The sequence below is a fragment of the Cyprinodon tularosa genome, unplaced genomic scaffold, assembly GCF_016077235.1.
Source record: "Cyprinodon tularosa strain WSP-4 unplaced genomic scaffold, ASM1607723v1 ctg27, whole genome shotgun sequence".
Classification (NCBI taxonomy): Eukaryota; Metazoa; Chordata; class Actinopteri; order Cyprinodontiformes; family Cyprinodontidae; genus Cyprinodon; species Cyprinodon tularosa.
The window spans coordinates 380931-399608 of NW_024038974.1; the positions used below are offsets into that span (position 1 = coordinate 380931).

The 18678-nt window shown below is 37.2% G+C and overlaps 1 protein-coding gene across 5 annotated transcripts; it reads right to left on the reverse strand.

Moving 5' to 3' along the window:
• On the reverse strand, positions 1-15638 carry lamp2 (lysosomal-associated membrane protein 2). Of its 5 annotated transcripts, none has more exons than XM_038289544.1 (10): positions 15480-15638; positions 11652-11764; positions 8120-8330; positions 7865-8029; positions 7671-7778; positions 7465-7640; positions 7251-7367; positions 5562-5616; positions 5264-5431; positions 1210-1686 (listed from the first exon to the last, which is right to left on the reverse strand). In XM_038289544.1, exons 1-10 carry the CDS (start codon positions 15523-15525, stop codon positions 1544-1546), a joined length of 1302 nt encoding a protein of 433 aa, XP_038145472.1. In that variant the 5' UTR covers positions 15526-15638; the 3' UTR covers positions 1210-1543. The 5 variants fall into 5 exon arrangements, with proteins under 5 accessions (XP_038145469.1, XP_038145472.1, XP_038145471.1 ...); XM_038289543.1 differs by having other exon boundaries at positions 7465-7616; positions 7647-7778; XM_038289541.1 differs by lacking the exon at positions 1210-1686 and adding an exon at positions 1-789 and having other exon boundaries at positions 7465-7778.
• Between the last annotated feature and the right edge of the window lie 3040 nt (positions 15639-18678).

The window sequence follows — 18678 nt, forward strand, 5'->3', positions numbered from 1 at the left end:
TCAATTTCCAACATGTTTTTATGTGAACATTCCAAGACAATTGAAAAGTGTCAAACCACAATAAAATAAAATAAAACAAAGTGGTCAAAATGCTGGTAAAGTGTTACATCGTTTTTCCCTTTCACCAAGCAACTAGTTGTGCAACAAGTTTAGCTGTTCGTTACATGGAAGCTAAAATAAATCCGTCTCAGAAACAAGCTGGCTCTTACATTCATCAAAAAATCAACATCATTCATTCTATACAAGATTCATTTACACATATAGTATAGCACATAAAGCGAGGGCAAAAAGCCTCTCTGGGTTGGAGGAAAAGAGGAAGGAAGCTGTGGGGGAGGGAGTGGAGGGGTAACTTACCATCAATCTATGTTTAACATGCAGTTAATATTAAAACAATACTTCTTTGATCAGATTTTTTTTTATAATTGATTCAGTCAATTGTCAGGAAAAAAATAAACTGCTAAAATTGAATGTGAGAATTAAGCTAAAGATTATTGCAAGGAGCCGCTGCCTTAGAGGGAAACTGGGTTAAATCCAGGAAGCTTTGTGATGCACCGACAAGCAGAGTAGGTGTGGGTCTGTTTTTTTTTTTTTCCCAGAAGCAGATAGGGTGGAAAAGGGAGGAGAGGCAGAAGCAGTAGAGCTGGACTTAAACAGACTGGTACCCCGTGCGGCTCTTCCGCCGACCAATCAGGTAAGAGATAAGCACAAGGATGATTAGGAAGCTGAGGGCCACACCCACTGCGATGGGCACCAAAAAGCTCAAATCAGAGTCCAGGAAGCATTCCTCAGCTGATGGACAGAGAGACATAGACAGACATGAGGTTAGAGCTTCAGTACTAATGAAAGTAAAGGAGGTTTGGGGTTAGAAGGCTGATTAAACAATAAGCAAAAGCAGAACCTATAAAAAATTGAAACTATGTGGTAGTGATTACAGAAAAACACGAGGATAAATTATTAGGTGGCATGCAAAACATTAAGATTTATTTAGGAAAAGTAACATGCTCAATTATATTGATTTGAAGTCTAAGCCAAAAGCTGAGTATAAAAACTGGAAACAGCTTAAGCTGTGTAAGGAAAGCAAAACAAGCTTAGCAATGGTCTCTCATGAAAGCTAAGAAAGCTTTTATCCATTAGCCTTACTTTGCTTTAATTACCTTTTCAAAAACAATATAATTTACCACTCCAACACAGACTGAGCTTTCTAGCTGCTGAAATGGTGGGATTAAGCTGAATAGTTTATTATCTTTAGGTTTAATTTCTTCCCTTGACAGGATAAGCTCAGTATTTATATCGAGTTCACCATAAGATAGAAGATGAAAGTAATGATCAGTAGGTTGAGTAGTTTAAGTGAGTTTCCAGTCTTTATTCAAAGCTAACCTGCGGTCAGCCAGAAAAAGATTTCCAAAATTAAAAGCCCACAAGATAACAATCAGTACCAATACACCACAGAAACACTGATCCGAGGCCCTTCTTGTCACCGATTAGTAAAAAGCAGTGAGTTAAACAGACAGCAACCACCCAACTCTGAACGAGGAAAGGAAGATTAGAAAGACTGGTAGCCCGTCGCCATGTTTCTCCTCCTCCCGATGAAATAAGCCAGCAGAACAATAAGTACGAGAAAAAGCAGGGAAGCTCCGACAGCTATGGGAATAATGTAGCTCTCCTCATCAGCAAGGCAATCCTCAGCTAGACGGGAATGAAGAGAGCACAGGAGTGAATGTCTTACTGACCTCAGAGGAAAGAGATTCGTTAAAAAGCATGAACAACAACAGGGGATTCCATATTTACATTTTCAAAACATTTTTTATTTCCATTGAAAATACTAAAGACGCTTCATTGACAAACAAATCAAATGTAATGTAGTAGAGAGCATGAGAGGAAGCAGCTGTAATCAGCAGTCGTTTGCCTCAACTGAACAGAAATGGTCCTGCAGCACAGATTCCCTTTTAAAGATGTGCAGTTCTAACTTAACACACCAGTGTCAGTGATTCATTAAAAGCAAAAAGCATATTAATGAGTGGTCTGATGTCAGAATGAGAAGTCCAGTTAAAACCTTTGTTGGTGCAACTGGACCATCTTGATAAGTAAGGCAACACGGTTGGTTTGTTTTTTTTCTTTACATAAAGACAACACAAATCACAAGCAGAAAAAAAAATAATCAAAGCTCAAATTTCATTAAAAGCAATTATTCATACACATGTACAATAAACCTGTGAAAGCAAATTTTCACTCTGCTAAAACTAACACGCAGCGACAACCGTGTCTCTGTTAACAGACTTTCTGCAGATTGCCATGCCTGAAACGGTTAAAACCTCAAACGCCCCGGGTCCTGAAAACCTTTCTGATCCAATAAGCTCCTGAAAGAACCTGTTTTTTTTAAAACCAGGAAATGTAAGCGATTACCTGAACACACATGGCGGTAAATTAACGTCTGCTGATGGATGCGTTTGAGCTGCCGCAAATCTAATAAAATCTACAGGCTAACTGGACTTTCAGCTGCAGACCAGCAAAGGTTAGGAGGCTTTACTACAGAGTTGGTAACAAAATAAAATAAATCACTAGAGATGCACCAGTGGCAAATCAGACAGCCAAAAGCTTAAAGTTGCTTTTTTGTTTTCATTTTATTTATTTATTAAATGAAACACAGCTAAGAACTCCCTCCATGTTAAGTCTTAACTGTTTTTTAATGCTATAAAAAGCCTGAGGAGTTTCTCTCAGCATCAACCTGCAGCACATTCTGCCTGTTTTTTATTGTCATTTATTATTGTAAATAATGCGATATATTTGAATATTTTATTAAAAGAAAGAAGAAAAAAAAAGTTCAGACTAGGAAGTCAGACAAAAGCAAAAATTCAGAAAAGGCCAAACTGGTGCACCTCTTAAAACAAAAGTGTACTAAGATTTTTTTTTATGTTCAGCTTTTCTGCAGTTAAACTGCTTCTGTTGTCATTTTTCTCCAAAGCTTTATTCCGATTTACCTTTAAACCGTCATTAAAGTTTAAAGACAAGGTGAAAGGTTTTCAGGACCGTGGATCTCATCCAGATGATCTTAACAAGCAGAGATCATTTGACAACAAGCGACACATAAAGACTCACTTAGTGCATTTCTATGCAAATATCCTGATTTCAGAATTATCTGCGTTGAAAGTGACAAAAATAATTTCCCTTTTCTAATTTTAATGCCACTGTTTGCTGACGATCATTTAGAAAAAAAAAGGAGCTCACTTCCTAGTTTGCTCTAGCAGGAGTGTGTTCAAACAGCAAAACACGATTCACACAGGTTTAATTAATTAGGTTAACAATGGCTTCATCGTGCACTATTATCATCTTATTCTGTTTGCACTTTATACCTGATGCAGAAACCATTGTTTCTATCTAAACCAGAACTGCCTGATGTCGATGCTAACAATGAGAGAATATCTGTAAAGTAAAACCAAATCTGACGTTGCATTCATAACATGAACGGCCATAAATTCCCAATATTTCTTCTGATCTAAAGTGAATAAAACGAGAGGAAAAGCCAACTTGACCTATTCATGTTTGTGAAATTCTGGGAATAAAAACAGAAAGGAGCTTAAGTTCCTTGATTTGATAATTAATAGGATGAAAAATAAAACCATAAACCAAAAAAAAAAAAAAGAGGAGGTGTACTGAACAAGTGCAGGATCATAAAGGTGAACATTGGTGTGAAAACTAGTGACCAGAGACAATAAACATTCAGGGATCTTTGCACCAGCATACAGAGCATAAGGCTTTGTGTGATTTTGTTTATCTGAACTGCAGGATTAACAAAAAGCAAAATGGAAAAGACAACAGGATAAAAACAAAACAAAAAACAAAAACTATGGGGATAATCAAGATTGGTCCTTGAGGGGAAAATAGCCAATGTGTTTTTGGACTAATGTCAATGTGTTATTAAAGCCATTAGAGGCCCTGATAAGAAAAAATGCTCATATGGTTCATTTTTCCTTTATTTTAATACCAACTGATCCTAAAAAGATATTTTTTTTTCCCACCATATTTTGTGTTTAGCTCCGATTTTAAAGACATTTGCCAGATCAAAGCCAAGGACCAGGCTTGGGAACCCCGTGACCAAACTCAGGAACAAATGCACACAGGGATTTAAAGGGTCTGATATCCAGCATGGGTCTTTCTTCGACCAATCACGTAAGCGATCACTACAATGAGAATCAAGCCAGCCAGAGCAGCGCCAACAATGATTGGGATTAGGATGCTGGAGTCATCCAGTGAACATTCATGGGCTGCAGATAAAAAGGAGAGTGAGTCAGCTGGTGGAACAGTGAGGTGTTTTTTTTTGTTTTTTTTTTCCTTTTCCTAAAATCACGGCAGCAAGAAAAACCAAGTTATACACCATCATTGATCACAGTAGAGCTGCTAAACACACCCTGTTGACTTCTTCACATTTTGCCCTTTTCCACCCTGATAACTTCACCCTATTTTACTGGGATTTTTTTTTGTCTTAGACAAAGCAGTAAAATATTTTCATCTATAATCTTAGATAAATTCCAGTTTGTTAAACTAGAGTCCACCTGTGTTTCTTTAAATCAGGACCTTGGTTAGAGAACATAAGCGCTAAACTACCAAAACATGGCCCGCCACCTAAACAGAGAATAGCCATGGATTGTGTTAGCTACACGTAGAAAAGTTCAAGGATCTGTACAGAATAACTAAGGTCTTTGTTATAGAACATTAAGTTTAAAGGTTTTGTTGGATCGACCAATAAGATCATAGTAATTGCTGCCTGAATAAACCACTCCTATAGTGAAACACAGTGGGGACAGAATCATGCTGTGGGAATGTATTTCTTAGGAAGGGGCAAGGAACTTTGTCGATATAGCTAAATATAGGGGAGGCAAACATGTTAGGGGTTAAGGAAGGCATAAAAACCAGAGCTATTATAAGATGTTTTTGATCAAAGCAGATTTATGAGTTTAAAAGATCAGTAACAGATGCACTAAGCAGGTAGACAAACCCAACTAAGGTTGAATTTTCCTTTAGCTTTACAAGCATTTGCACATCTTTGTTGTTCTACAACATAAAACCCCCATAAAATACAGTGAAATTTGTGGTTTTAAAATGACAAAATGTCAAAAAGTCACAGGAATTTAAAGACTCCCTTATACAAAAATAACATTACATTGAATTTCTTATATTAAACGTGTTCTACCAAAACAAACAGGTGAACAGGTGTCTGCCCCAGTCCCTGACAGTATAAAAGGATAAAAAACAAGTAAACACTCACCTGTGCTATAAAGGCCGTTCTTCACTCCAAATGGTTGCACGTGCAGGCTGAAGGTGTAGAGGGAGAGCAGGTCGTTGATGGTGAAGTTTTGCTCCTTGTTGCACATGTAGGAGCTGCCAACAGTGGCCTCCCACAGAGTCAGGTTTGTGCTTCCCTGAACAAAATCCCCTTGAAGACAAAACAAAGACAACGCAGCACCAACGTTATCTCCTGCTTTGCTTGTTTAACCTGTGAAACTTTGTTGATGTGTAACAGAGGTAATAAATAAAGACTAGTCTGGCAGACTGCTGGTCTTTACCAGAGCCTGAGCTGATGTTGACATTTATGGCCTGCAGGTGGAACTTCTTTGAATCCTGTAAAAGAAAAAAAAGAAAAGAAAAAATTGAAGGCTTTTTTTGGGTGTATGGCCTTCCTATAGACTCAGATAATGTCGGACAGACAGAGAGTTAACAAGCGGCACACTCTCTTAACAACTTCCCCTTTCTTTTATGATTGTTAAGCCCTAATGACCATTTATAATTCATCTCTTCTCACTTCCTGATTTATTCTGGGAAGTTCTCATATTTTAACACCTGTGCTATAAAAAAAGATGTTAAAAATATGCATCTCCCTGCTGATGCTCATAGAGATGGCCAAAAAATACACCACATATTTTCATATTGTGCAATAAATCCTTCATCTAGATCGTGGAAATCACTCAGATATCAGCCAAAGAACGGAGTACTGGAATATATCGGCTAGTATCTGAAATATTCAAAATAAGCAGCCAATATTTAAGATTAAATAACCAACAAGTTAATGATAAATCAATCAGTTTTCACACATTTTGTTGTCGACTATTATCCTCTGTTTGAGTAACATCACGTGATTAAGTCTTTCCTACGATGCCACTATACAAATTAAGTACTAAAAGTATGTATGAGCTGAGCGTGTTTTGGTATCGCTCAATAATCAAAGCTGCAATTTTTTTTTTTTTATTGGAAAGGAAAATATTGTATCCAGACACCCCTACAAAATACCCTCAGAATTCAAGATTCGGACTATATTAAATGTAGTAGGTGTACAACAACAAAAACTACAAAGATCTGGTACAACACCTGAACATTAAAAATCTGCAAAATAAAAAAAAAAAGAAAAAGGGAATAAAACTTTCGCTCAATGATCCTTTATAAACTAGGTACAGGTCTGAAGCATAAGAGTAAATTAAGATTTATTTTTAACCAAAACAATAGAAACTGATTCAAAAGCAATCATGTTTTTGCCGCATGCTGCTTTGCAAGTGTATCCATTCCTTATTAGTTAGAAAGATTGGCACCAGGTTTCTTGTAGTATTTAGATTTGCATTTTCTTTTCCTTTTTCTTTTTAAAGAGTTTTTTTTACCTAAAGTTGCCATGCTAAGAAAATTCAACCAAATTAGATTTTAAATGTTCTTTTCATAACTTAATTCATACATTTAGTTGAGGCCGATTATTTATCTGAAAGCAATCCATGAAGTGAACAGCCATTATAATATCATCCTCTATCATTTAAGGCTTACTCAATGCATTTAACATCCCACTGTTAACACAATTTCCCCAAAGAACAAGCCGTAAAACAATTAAGGTTAAAAAAAATGCTTAAACTTCTTGATGACCAGCAGAAGTAGTAAAGTAAAACATTTTAATAACACTTTTAACACCATAAAAAAGCTTATTGGTGCATTTTTATAACTTAATATTTTATATTATGAAGTCTTTTTATCGTGGCTTGTTAATGAAATGCCTAATTTATATCTTCTTTGCCTTTTCATACTCTTTTTTTTTTTTTGGATTGTTGGAACTGAGTTGTCTGAGGTTACAGCACATTTGTTTTTTAAGAATCAGCCAATACTGAAAAATAAATCAATTTTAAGTTAAATTTTTCAATAGTGTGGTTTTATCTTTCTCCATAAGAGAAGCTAAGCAGTTTTACTCTAAAACTAAAACACTGTTATTGCTGGAAACTCACACTGACGAAGGTGAGCTTAACAGTGATGTTTCCAGACACCAACTGAAGCTCACTGCTGTTGACTCCACATATCCCAGAAGCTTCAGCTGGAGGCTCAAAGTTCGTTTCCTGATATTTCTAACAAAGACAAAATAAAGTTGAAACATCAGTGGACCGTTTTAAAGAATCAAGATCGTTCTGAGACAGCTGCTAAATTCTGCACTGATGAAGATACCTCGTTCTGTTTGAAACCAATCCTCAGGCCAAAGCTGGCCAGCAGGCAGGCCGTGCTGTTCACATCAGGCTTGACGGAGTAGTTCCCAACGGTGGGAGTGGGGAGAGTGGGTGTTGGGGTGGTAGGAGGAGCAGTCGTGGTTGCGTTAGTGGTCGGTGCCATGGTGGTAGTCGCGTTTGTGGTCGGTGCCATGGTGGTAGTCGCATTTGTGGTCGGTGCCACGGTGGTAGTGGCGTTGGTTGGTGCCACAGTTGTTTTATTGGTGACTGGAGCGGTGGTGGTAGTTTTCGGCAAATCTGCGGCGCAGCTAGTTACTGTAAAAAGGAGAGGACGAATCAGAATTAGATATGTGGGACAAAGATCATGCCTAGAAGAGAAGAGTGTCTGTTTCTGCATTTACAGTTCTCGCTCTTGGTTCCATTGACGACGAAAGCCTGTATGAGCACGTTTGACAGAGTCATGTTGACCTCTGGCGAAGCTGCGATCGTGTCTTCACTTTTGCAGGAGTAGCACGTGTCCAAGCCAATATTGGCAATGTCAGGCTTTACTGTCACAGATACGGTTCCTACAAGCAAGAAAAGATTGTTGTTTTTTTAAAGTCACAGCTTGTTTAAGCATGTTTTTTTTCCAACTATGAAGTGAGAACAGAAGTTACCGTTGGCTGAAGAATTTGGGAAGATGTGGGAGTCATTAAGATTGTAGGTGAAGGTTATGACGTCGGCCTGGTAAGTGTTGTCTTTCTGGGTGAAGTTAACGCTCCAGGAGTGTCTGTCTTCGAAAGTGAGCATCAGGATGGAGCTTGTGTCGTCACATTTACTAGCATCCGACGAGGCAGAATCAGGAAGCTCAAATGAAACGGTTTCACTCTGAAAGAGAGAACAATCATCACACTATCAACATTACAACTGTAATATGTTCCCTAAATCAGCCCAGACTTAAAAGTCCATATCTCTTTTTGTTTTATTTTTTTAAAATGTTGCGGTTTATGTGGGTTAACTTTTATTTGAGCCGTAATGTTTCTATTGTTGTACTTCTTTGGGAAATCAGTTGGTTTATTCTTGCCTTTCTGTTAATGAATAGTTAGATGTTCCCTAAACTGGACTAATTATACCCTTTTCAATAAAAATATCACTGCTGCTTACCTTATCAAGGCTGCACTTTAAAAAATGAAATAGTCTAGAGAGCTGTATTTAACGAAATTTCTTTTTGTTTGCACTTGTGTGTACAAAATAAAAATCTGTCTGTCTTTTTACTGATCTGTCTTGTATAAAGGGTTTCTGCTGCCTGATAAACTTCCTTGTTCTTGGGTCTAAACCACTGCAGCCTCTCAGACCTTGTTTGTTTTATCAACAGAGGAAAAGACGTTCTTTCACATCAAAGACTTTTAATCTAATCATAAAGAAAATTCCTTAAAGGATAAAAAAGTTATCAAATAAAAGCAACTTTTATACAGCTGTAAAAACATCTGTTACACATAGCGTGGTTAAAGCCTACTATACTTGGCCTAATTACTAATCTAATGTTGGAATTTTTATGATAGCCTCCAGAAATGAAAACCATAAAATTGTATTGCCATTTAATTCTCAATACTAAACTTTTAGCAATTAAAATTTGAATCATTAGTTTAGATGATGTTCATGGGAACCATCAGGTGTTTCTTGGGCATGTGACAAAGATAGTAAAGCAGCACATGATGCCTTATCTGGCGCATCACTAATTAACTGAAGCACAGAAGTAATGTCATTGGTGATGTTGCTTTTCCACTCCGTCGAATGGTAGAGAATATACATTTTATTCATAATTACAGGTTAGTGGACATAATCAATAAATCACGTTAGTTCTGGCCCATTTCGGTAATGTTCCAGCTAGTGTTGAATATGCGTTGGTCCAACCTCCTTTTAAGAAGAACCATTTAGATCCTGCAGTTGTCTTAATCTTCACATTTCCATATAGCTCTTTCTTTTAAAGGTAAATAAATATTTGCTGAGCCTCCGCCACAGCAAGAGAACATGGGCGACTTTCTTTGTCGATGGATCACAAAAGACCAGCAACAGGTGAACCTCAAACCCCATTAAAAACTCCACACAAAACTAAGAAAATAAAACATTTTTATAGAGCAATGCAAAGGGCAAAAACTGTAGGTCTGATCGAGAAACACAAGAGAAAGTATTTGGCCAGCTTTCAACAAGCAAAGAGCTTAGATCTGCCCATTGAATGGTCCTGTTTTTGTTATAAAAATACAACGCTCCATTAGAAAAAAATTCATTACATAAAACTTTCTTACCTCAGAAGACATTAACATTGAAAGAAAACACTTGTGCATTACAGCTAGAGATACACCAATCAGATATATGCTCCGATATCATCAAATCAACTGATTGGATCTTGTATGAATGACACTGATTTCTATCATACACATCAATACAATTACAGCGAGCAATTTTTAGGCAGCGGCTATATCTTGTAATTTTAAAACACCTGTTTACATAGAAGCTTTATTTTTGCTTCAAATGTAATAAGTATTATTAAGTTCATTTATATATGTGTTAATTGGCCACAGTTCTGAACCACTTGTGCACACATCAGTAAAGCCTGATGCGTGTACACAACTGGGATCGTTTCAACTCGTCACCAGAGGGGAGAACGTGCAAAAACCATGAAATATGCGTTATAATCCTTTAAACACTTTCAGAGACACATTTTTGTTCTCTTAATTTGGCTGCAAGAGCACCTGCATATTTAAGATATTCATTGGTGAGGGTGCAATAGCTCAGGCCTGCTGTTATTAACAGAGACTTATTAGTAAACTGATGGTTTATCTTAACTTGATTAATGCCATTGAGTTATTTATTCATTTCATGCTTTTATTACATCTAGGCTGGACAACTGCAACTTCGTCTATAGTTACATTAATTTAGACTCTTTTCCCCTGCTAACAGGGACAAAATGACAACGCAAACCTTTAACTTTTCCTTTTAGTTTTTAAATGAGCAACTGGTTTGGTTCCTCTTTATGTCAACAAGCATTTACATCCACGTCTCACCAATAGATCTATAAGCCATTTAGAGCTTTATAAGCTGCAGCCCAAAAGCTCTGGAACAGCCTCCCTGTTTCTCTGAGGTTTGCTGGTCAGACCATTCCTCATCTCTTTTAAAGCAGATTTCTATTCCTGTCCATGAGGCCAGTCCTGTTTTTTTTTCGTTGCCTTTGCTGATTTTATTGTTCTCTTGCCACACCTAAGTTATAGTGCTTAGCTTTTTCTGTCTTCCTTTTAGTTTCCCTTAGTTTTTATTCATCTGTAAAACAGTTTGGTTGTTTTTTTTATTTGTAAAGCACTTTATAAATAACTTGATGATAACTTTTCAGCAACTTTTGCTGCCTCAATGTTTTACAACAACCGTAAGGCCCAATAAAAAGGAATCTAGGTGTAACAGCTCTTAAAAAGGGAGTGCTGCTTACTCGCTCACGCAATAATGCTGTTTAGAACTACAGCATAAATTACTATCCTGTAAGCTACCTGAATCAAACTATTTTTAAATAGCATTTTTTAAGTTATTTTAAACATCTATTAAAGATTCTATACTATAAAAAAGGAAACATTTAATGGTGTTTGAGAGTTTTAAAACCACTAAAAAGTCTTATTTTCAACTTTTGTCTAAAATGTACCAAGGGAAATTATTTGGCAAAACAACTCAAGGATGTACATCAGGAAAATGCACTGAATGAAATGCTGAATAGCAAGATTTTGCTTGCTTTTGTCATGACCTCCCCCATTTCCCCTTTAATGATAACTCTGGCTTCCTCAGTGATATGACAACCACGTGGTTCAGAAGGCTGATAAGAGGAAAGCAGCTGTGATATAAGCGAAGTAAACAACACTGGAACCTGGATTTGTTTTATTTCAGAAGCAACCACTACTCCTGCTGTAGTACTCCTTGCATTTACCATACATTTAAGCACATTTAAGTGTGGTGTGTGAGAATATTAGTTGGGTTGGGGGTTCCTGGGGCCTGTGCAATGTGGTTAAGTTCCTTTATTTTATGGAGCTGTACCTCTATATGACTTTTTTTTTTATCTACTTGTGCACGTTGATGTATGCAAAGACCATAAAGGATTCTTATTTCATTTTTAAAAGGATTGTAAAACAGGAGACTGATAGAAAAATGAAAGTGTTGCTAGACACCCACCTTATTTTCAGGTACTTGATAGGAGACTGAGAAGCTGAGCGTCAGGTTGGCATAAAGACACAACTTGTCCCCGTCTTTAACTTTTACCTCAATGGCGTTGGACCGCTGGGACACTGAAAGAAAACAAACTGTGTTACTTTGGTTGAAAAAAAGATTAGAAAACCATTAAGTAACTATATTTATTTACCTTACAGACATTTCTTCCCCTTAAAAGTCCTCATCTTGTTTTGTTTTTTTTCCCCTCAGGCCACTAATGATAAATTCGCTGACTTTGTGATGTCCTAACTTTGTTATTCCAGCCTCAGCTGCACGTCATCAATTACTAGAAGATAAATTCCCACCTGGTGCTCTAGATGAACATTTGGCTACTGTGTTCTTGCTTTCATATCTCCCATCTTCTAAATCAAACAACATCCAAACATGCTTCCGCTACCATAAGGTCATGAAAGGTGACAGTTTTTTGAAAGAAATTATGCCTGAAAAACAGTCCAATAAATTGAGATTAGAGAGTTTTGTTTTACAATCTGATAGTCTGCAATATCAGTCTGCATAACTTTGCCTCTAAGCGGATTTCTTTCACTATTTGTGCATACAATAACACACGAGAATCCATCCAGCTCAACCACTGGAGATTTCAGAAAAACGGTTCAGCCAATCATGTTGTAGTATTCTGGTTTTAAGGTGAGACCTGAAGCCGTGATAAAAAGATCACAAGATTCAAGAGCTGGCTTAAAGTGAACATCGCAGGAGGATGTAAGCATAGCTGCTTCTGTCACATCTGTGTGTCAAAACCCAGCATTTTATCTTTAAAATGTTTTGTTGTAGTTTCTTTGTTTGGCTAAAAAGCAAACTTTGGTAGGTGTGTGCGCCAAGAATCGCTCCACCCAATTAGCTCTGAAGGTTCCGCCAAACGTCCCTCCTCTATACGAACACATTCAGTGGGAGCCATCCCAGATTAACAATACATATAGCTAATCCTGTGTGCTACACATGAACAGTTTAGCTTTCAAGACTACAGTCAGCCCATTCCACCATAAATGCATCAGTGGTTTAGAGCCTGAGGAATGACTGACCATCTAAAGGTTTCCATCTATACGAGGGAAATGAGAGCCCTAGGTCTCCTCTCTGATATTGTCGATTTATGCTTTGGCAAAATCTAGTCCTATGGTTTCTACAGAGGGCTCCTTTTATTATTCTGTCTAGTTTCTGCTCCAAAATGCACAGTCAGTATTTTCCTTTAGAAAGTCTGTTTAATCCATGGACTTTATCACAGGTGGTAGGCAATCAGGGAGCAGAAGCATCTTAAAGATTATCAGTAGTAATTAGAGAAAGACTGGTTGACATCTTTGGAGATATTAGACATAGAGCTTTTTTTTTCTTTGTATCAGTTGACATGTACATGATACGAATCATTAGTGCATTAAGCAGCCGTGCCTTCTGATCACATGGAAGACGTCAATTGCCACTCCCCCATTAGCTAATCCATTGGTAATGTTTTGCTTGATTTGTCAGTGGATGTTTCATATGTAATCAAACCAAAACTTGTGTAAAATATGTTGTATCGTCACATCAGTGTGTTATTTTCATAATTTAAATAGAAAAAGCAATATCGGCTGTAAGAATCGGCCTAAAGATATCTGCAACAACACAGACAAAACTGTTTGTTGTTGTCAGGAGATGTGCTTAATCTTGCAAGCAAACAGAGCTAACAATATATATATATATTTTTTTTATTAAAAAAAAATAAAGAAGTTTGGTTTCAGGCTAAGAAAACCACAAAAACAGTTTCCTGTATGTCAGCTTCAATGTGTTAAATAGACCCATCAGAATAGCAACAAATATTTAAGAGTCTGTGTTTAAGTGAGCAAGATATTTGTGAAATAAAAATCAAAAGTGGATGCTAAAGCCATCAGTGTGAGCTAAAACTGGTTTAAAAAAGCAGCTGCAGCAAAGTCCACTGATAACGCACTGTGCGAATCCCCATATACAGGTTAGCGGAGAGAACAAGGTCCATTTAGATAACTGATAAGGCTTTAGCATTGTGCTTTGTCATCACCTCAAACTCTGGCAGAAATTTCCAGTAAGCATAAACATATAAAAACCAATCCCTCTACATGTTTATTAGTACCAAGTGGCGAGACGTTTACTGTGTGGGTCAGGTGGAGACTGGGCAGGGATTTATCTGTACATAAGCCAGAGCCAAAACAAAAGTCACATGAGAGACAATGCGGGACAATCAGAAGCAGCTGCAACAACGATTCAACTTATGACTAAGATTGAATAATTGGGGCACCTGCCAGTAAGCAGAATTTTTTAACATATCAAGTCGAGCTGTCTTACAGCAGATCCGTGTACTTAACATTTAGCACTTTATTTTAGATGAAACCCAATATATTTGAAGGAAAATAGATTAAACCAATGTTTAATCTTTCAATGTTAGCCACTGATCTTACTTTAGCATGTACTGTCTGTGACAGAAGCTGTGGTTATAGCAGTCACTCCTACTGTGGCTGCTTTGAGTCCAAGTGTAAAACATTTGACACTACAACTTCCTGACAAACAGATCCTTGGTCAGTTTCTCTGAATCAGTCTGTCTCTAATTTATACTGATAATCATGTGCTGCTACCGAAGTCTGAAAACCCCTAAAAGTTTACACCTAGCAGTTCTCTATGGTTTAAAATCCTTCAAGGGAGCCATCATTCAGCTGAGTTTTTCCCGCTGCATAATAAAGCACCATCTCTTCCCCACATGCTGCTGCACACTGGGTGTCAGCTGACTGAAAGAAGGCTATAACACATTTCCATTTTTTTTTTAAAGACAAAAAAAAGGTGTTAAGAAAAATGATCAGCTCTGTAAAAACTAACTTAGAAAACCTAAAATAATGAATTTTGTAAATAAAATTTGTAATAAATATATAAAGAATTAAAAAATATAACTCAAGAACAATTTTTAATGTAACCTGAGGGACATAAATAAGTATTTCAGATTTTAACATGCAGGCACGCAGATGTTTTAAACCTGTCCTTGACATAATTTAAAATGTACTTGATGCTCTTTTTATATTTTTATGAGATGCAACTCTATGAGTGCAATAAAATAAAATAAAGGTCAACTCCAAAACACAAAAGTTAGCCGCTGCTAACCTGCTGCTAAAAGATGCTAATGTTAGCTCGGCTAGTTCAGAAAGGGTCTAAAGTTAAACATTGATAAGGGACATTTTTTAACAGCCATTTCTTTGTAGTCTCGGATTCTTTACCTTCTTAACACATAAGAATAGAAAGTTCAAGACTCTACCTGTAACTCGAGCTTAAGCTCCTAGGAAAAAATGTTACCTAATCGGTAAGCCTGCTAACGGCCAAGTTAGCCAACATCAGTTACTCCAAACAGTAGCTCATATATTAGTACCGTTTATTTGTATGAAGGGGATTTAAGCACCTCAAAGTCTAGCTTAGGTATGAATTCAATAATTAAAGGTTGTTTTATGTTTTAATGTACTTCGAAGCTTTATTCTTTTGAGAGAGTTTTACGTTGACGTAGTAACAATTAGCAACGAAGCTACAGCTGCAAAAACACTACGACTGCGTTCCATCAACCGGCATTAATATCTTTTAAAAAAATGTTATTCAATTTATTGAAAGCATTTACATATGCAAATTATAAAACGGTGACAATAAAAAAAATATATCTTCAACAGTTATTTTTATTTAACCGATGAAGGCCTGGAGTATAGTTTAATCACGTCACTTCTGTGAAACCGATCCAAACTTTCGTTATTTTTACTACTTCAGAAAAAAAATAAATAAATAAAAATCTGCGGTGATACGTACCGAGTCCAAGAGAGAGAAGGAAAACAAATGCAGCATATCTGGACATGATCGCAGCGGGGTTTGGATCTTCAGTCGCTGAGAAGAAATGAAAACAGTAAAGAGACAGACGCTCAGTCAGGCGCGATGACAGTGCCAGGAAATACAAGTCATATGACTGTGAATAATGCAGAGGGAGGTGTGGACGGAAGCCTGCTTCTATTTTGCGCTTTAAATTATTAAAAAAAATACACGCTGAAGCTCTAAATGTCAAACCCTGTCACCTAAAGATATTTATTTAGCATTTTCCTCTGACCATACAAAGGGAAAAGATAAAAACTAATTATTTTTAAATATAAAAAGCTGAAAACTTGTTTGAAAAACAATTTTTTGGCTCAGCTCAGCTTGGAAAAATAAAACAGACTTCATTAGCTTGGGGTCATTATTAGAAACTTTCTTATATTATAAAACCGTGAGACAGACTCTTATTTTGAAGGTCTTATTTTTATGATTTTATAGGATGCTCTTCTTGCTTCTAAAGTGAATTTCGAACTGCTATTCATGTATTTTCCTGTGTTTCTATATCTTTTAAGAAAAATATTGTTTGAAACTAACATCCATGTATTCATGATGTTTAATTTGTCTATATACTAGTTATTCATAACCAAAGACAATATATAAAAAGGCCTTTCTTATAAGAGGAGCAAGTAACAATTGCCCAAAAAAGGAATAAAAAAATGCATTGCAGAACCAACATATTTAGCTTTCATTCAATTTCTAATATTAAAGTAGGCAGGAGTACATTCAAAAGTCCAAATTTTCCAAAAACACAGAAGCAAGGCATAATGGAGCAACGGCATAAGTTCCACATTTCAATATAGTATTGAAGAAGAAAAAAGACTACAGATAACTTATGAGAATATATTGTAGAATTAATGCCAATACTAATGAGTTGGGTTTAGATTGTAATAGAAAAGGGTATGTTGGATAGTTTCACAAAAACAACCTGGTTAGGCATTAAATCAAATAACATATTTAAGTATTTTTATTAAATTTAGAAACAGAAGACCTAGAAAAGAAAAAAGGCAGGGCCCAGAGGGGCACTTGAGAACAGTTTAGCACACTTTTTGGTTCCCAAGAGAGAGGGGCCAGCTTTGATCTGATAACAAAATTCAAAATAGAACCAGAGAGGTGAATTTTGTTGCTGTTGTAGCTTAGATGGAGCTTTCCAAAAGAATTAGCTGATGATGGTCAAGGTGTACTATTCTGAGCCCCCACTACCTTGAGGAATTGCTGGTTGCCCTTCATAACTAGAACAGCCTCCCGAAGTCTCCATCTGGCCATCAGGTAGATCTCTTTGTGCAAGGAATGTCTTTGACAATACAGAACAGACATTTTACTCCAGCATGGCATTGTTATACTCTATGCACAGGTAGATTGAGTGTTCATGGGGGGTTCTAGTCAGCGGAAAGTATCACTTTAAACCTGGTCCCTGTTATGCATGCCTTGCTAAAAAAACATAATACCAAATAGGTCTTATACGATAACATGTTTTGGCATAGAAACTAGGGGTGGGTATTGCCAAAGACGTCACGATTCGATTCGAATCACGATTCACAGGCCACAATGCGATTCTATCACGATTATTGCGATGCATTGCAATATTTTCTCCTCCATGTTTTGTTTCTGAATGACTCAGCGCAATATCCCGCGGCCGGAAATGCTTGTGACACAAGGCAGCGTGCGTCAACACATCCGCAGCGACATCTACTGGACTGGAAGTTGTATAACACTTGTTTTTGGCTGATGTTCGCCAACCATTCATGCAATTTTATTTATTAATTTTTTAAAATTAATAATCGATACTTGGCGTCAAGAATCGATGCAGTAGATCACGAAAATTAGAATCACGATGCATCATCATGACGATTATTTTGCACACCCCTAATAGAAATTGTAACTGATTGGTCCCTTGGATAAATAATATTTTGGGGAATTCACAGGTCTACTTTAACAGTAATTTATAAATAAAGGTGTTGCACTTTTAGATAAGATTTAGATCTTATTGAGATAAGATTTCAATCTTCATCTGCTAGATCAGATCAGAACCTCCAGATCCACGAGTGGCTTTCTGGCTCTCTTTATATAACAAATGATAAACTACTGCCCTGTTTTTCATTTTCTGTTCTATTGTTTTGCTCTGTGCCCCAAACTGCCCCCCTGGTAAAAAGTGGTCTGGAGCTTCCACTGAGACTGGCTTACCCAAAAAGCCAGCTTCAGATTAGACGTCCTTTGAGCCAACCTACAGCCAATGACTCCTGCTCTCTTGGAAACAAGTGTTGTCACTAATGTTCCTCTCCCTCCTCATTGCCAGTGATCCTGCTTCCCTCAAAATTGGTTTATTTTAGCCCTGCCTGTTAAAAAGTCGCCATGACTTTTTGTGACTCTTCTGACACTTGTTTAACTGCTCCAAATAAAAGAGACAACACTTTGAAGAGGAACGTAGCACGAGGGCTGGATATCAACCTCTTCTTACACTTTATCATACTCCACCTCAGCTTACAATGTATGCATAACAGGATCCTGTTAGTGGACTTTCGCCCAGGTTTTAACAGTCAATGGGTTGATGCAATCAGCTGGGTTCCCTTAGACAGAACTTTTTTAAACTAATCTGATTTGATTGAATTGTCTCTGTAAAGCACATTGAAATGACATGGGTTGTGATTTGGCACTACAGAAATAAACTGAATTGAACTGAATTAAATTAATCAGAAGTGTAACTGTGTCACAATCCCGGCCTCCACCTGTCGGTGGATCAGAAGGTGCCTGACTGGCAGTGGTGAGTGAGGTTGGCGTTCGTACTCTCCTGCCCAAAAACCACCAACATCGTAGTTATCTACCACACCGCCATCATTTAGCTTTTTTATGTACATCCATGTCTGTGTAATCTGTCTTATCTACAAAAAAAGAACAGACCCAAATTACCACAAACAATGAGGTCTACAGAGACAATCATTGGGACTGATCACCCCTAGCCTGACGTAGTCCGACTCAATTCTAGTCAGAATATGAGTCTGATACTGCTCCATAGAGCTGTGATTATGGGGCGTGTTTCGAACGAACCAGGAAAAAAATGCCTCTGCACTCAATTGGATAGACCTACAACCAATAAGAGCAACGGAGTGCGTGACGTATGTTAAGCGAGGCATAGTTGTTGTCCACA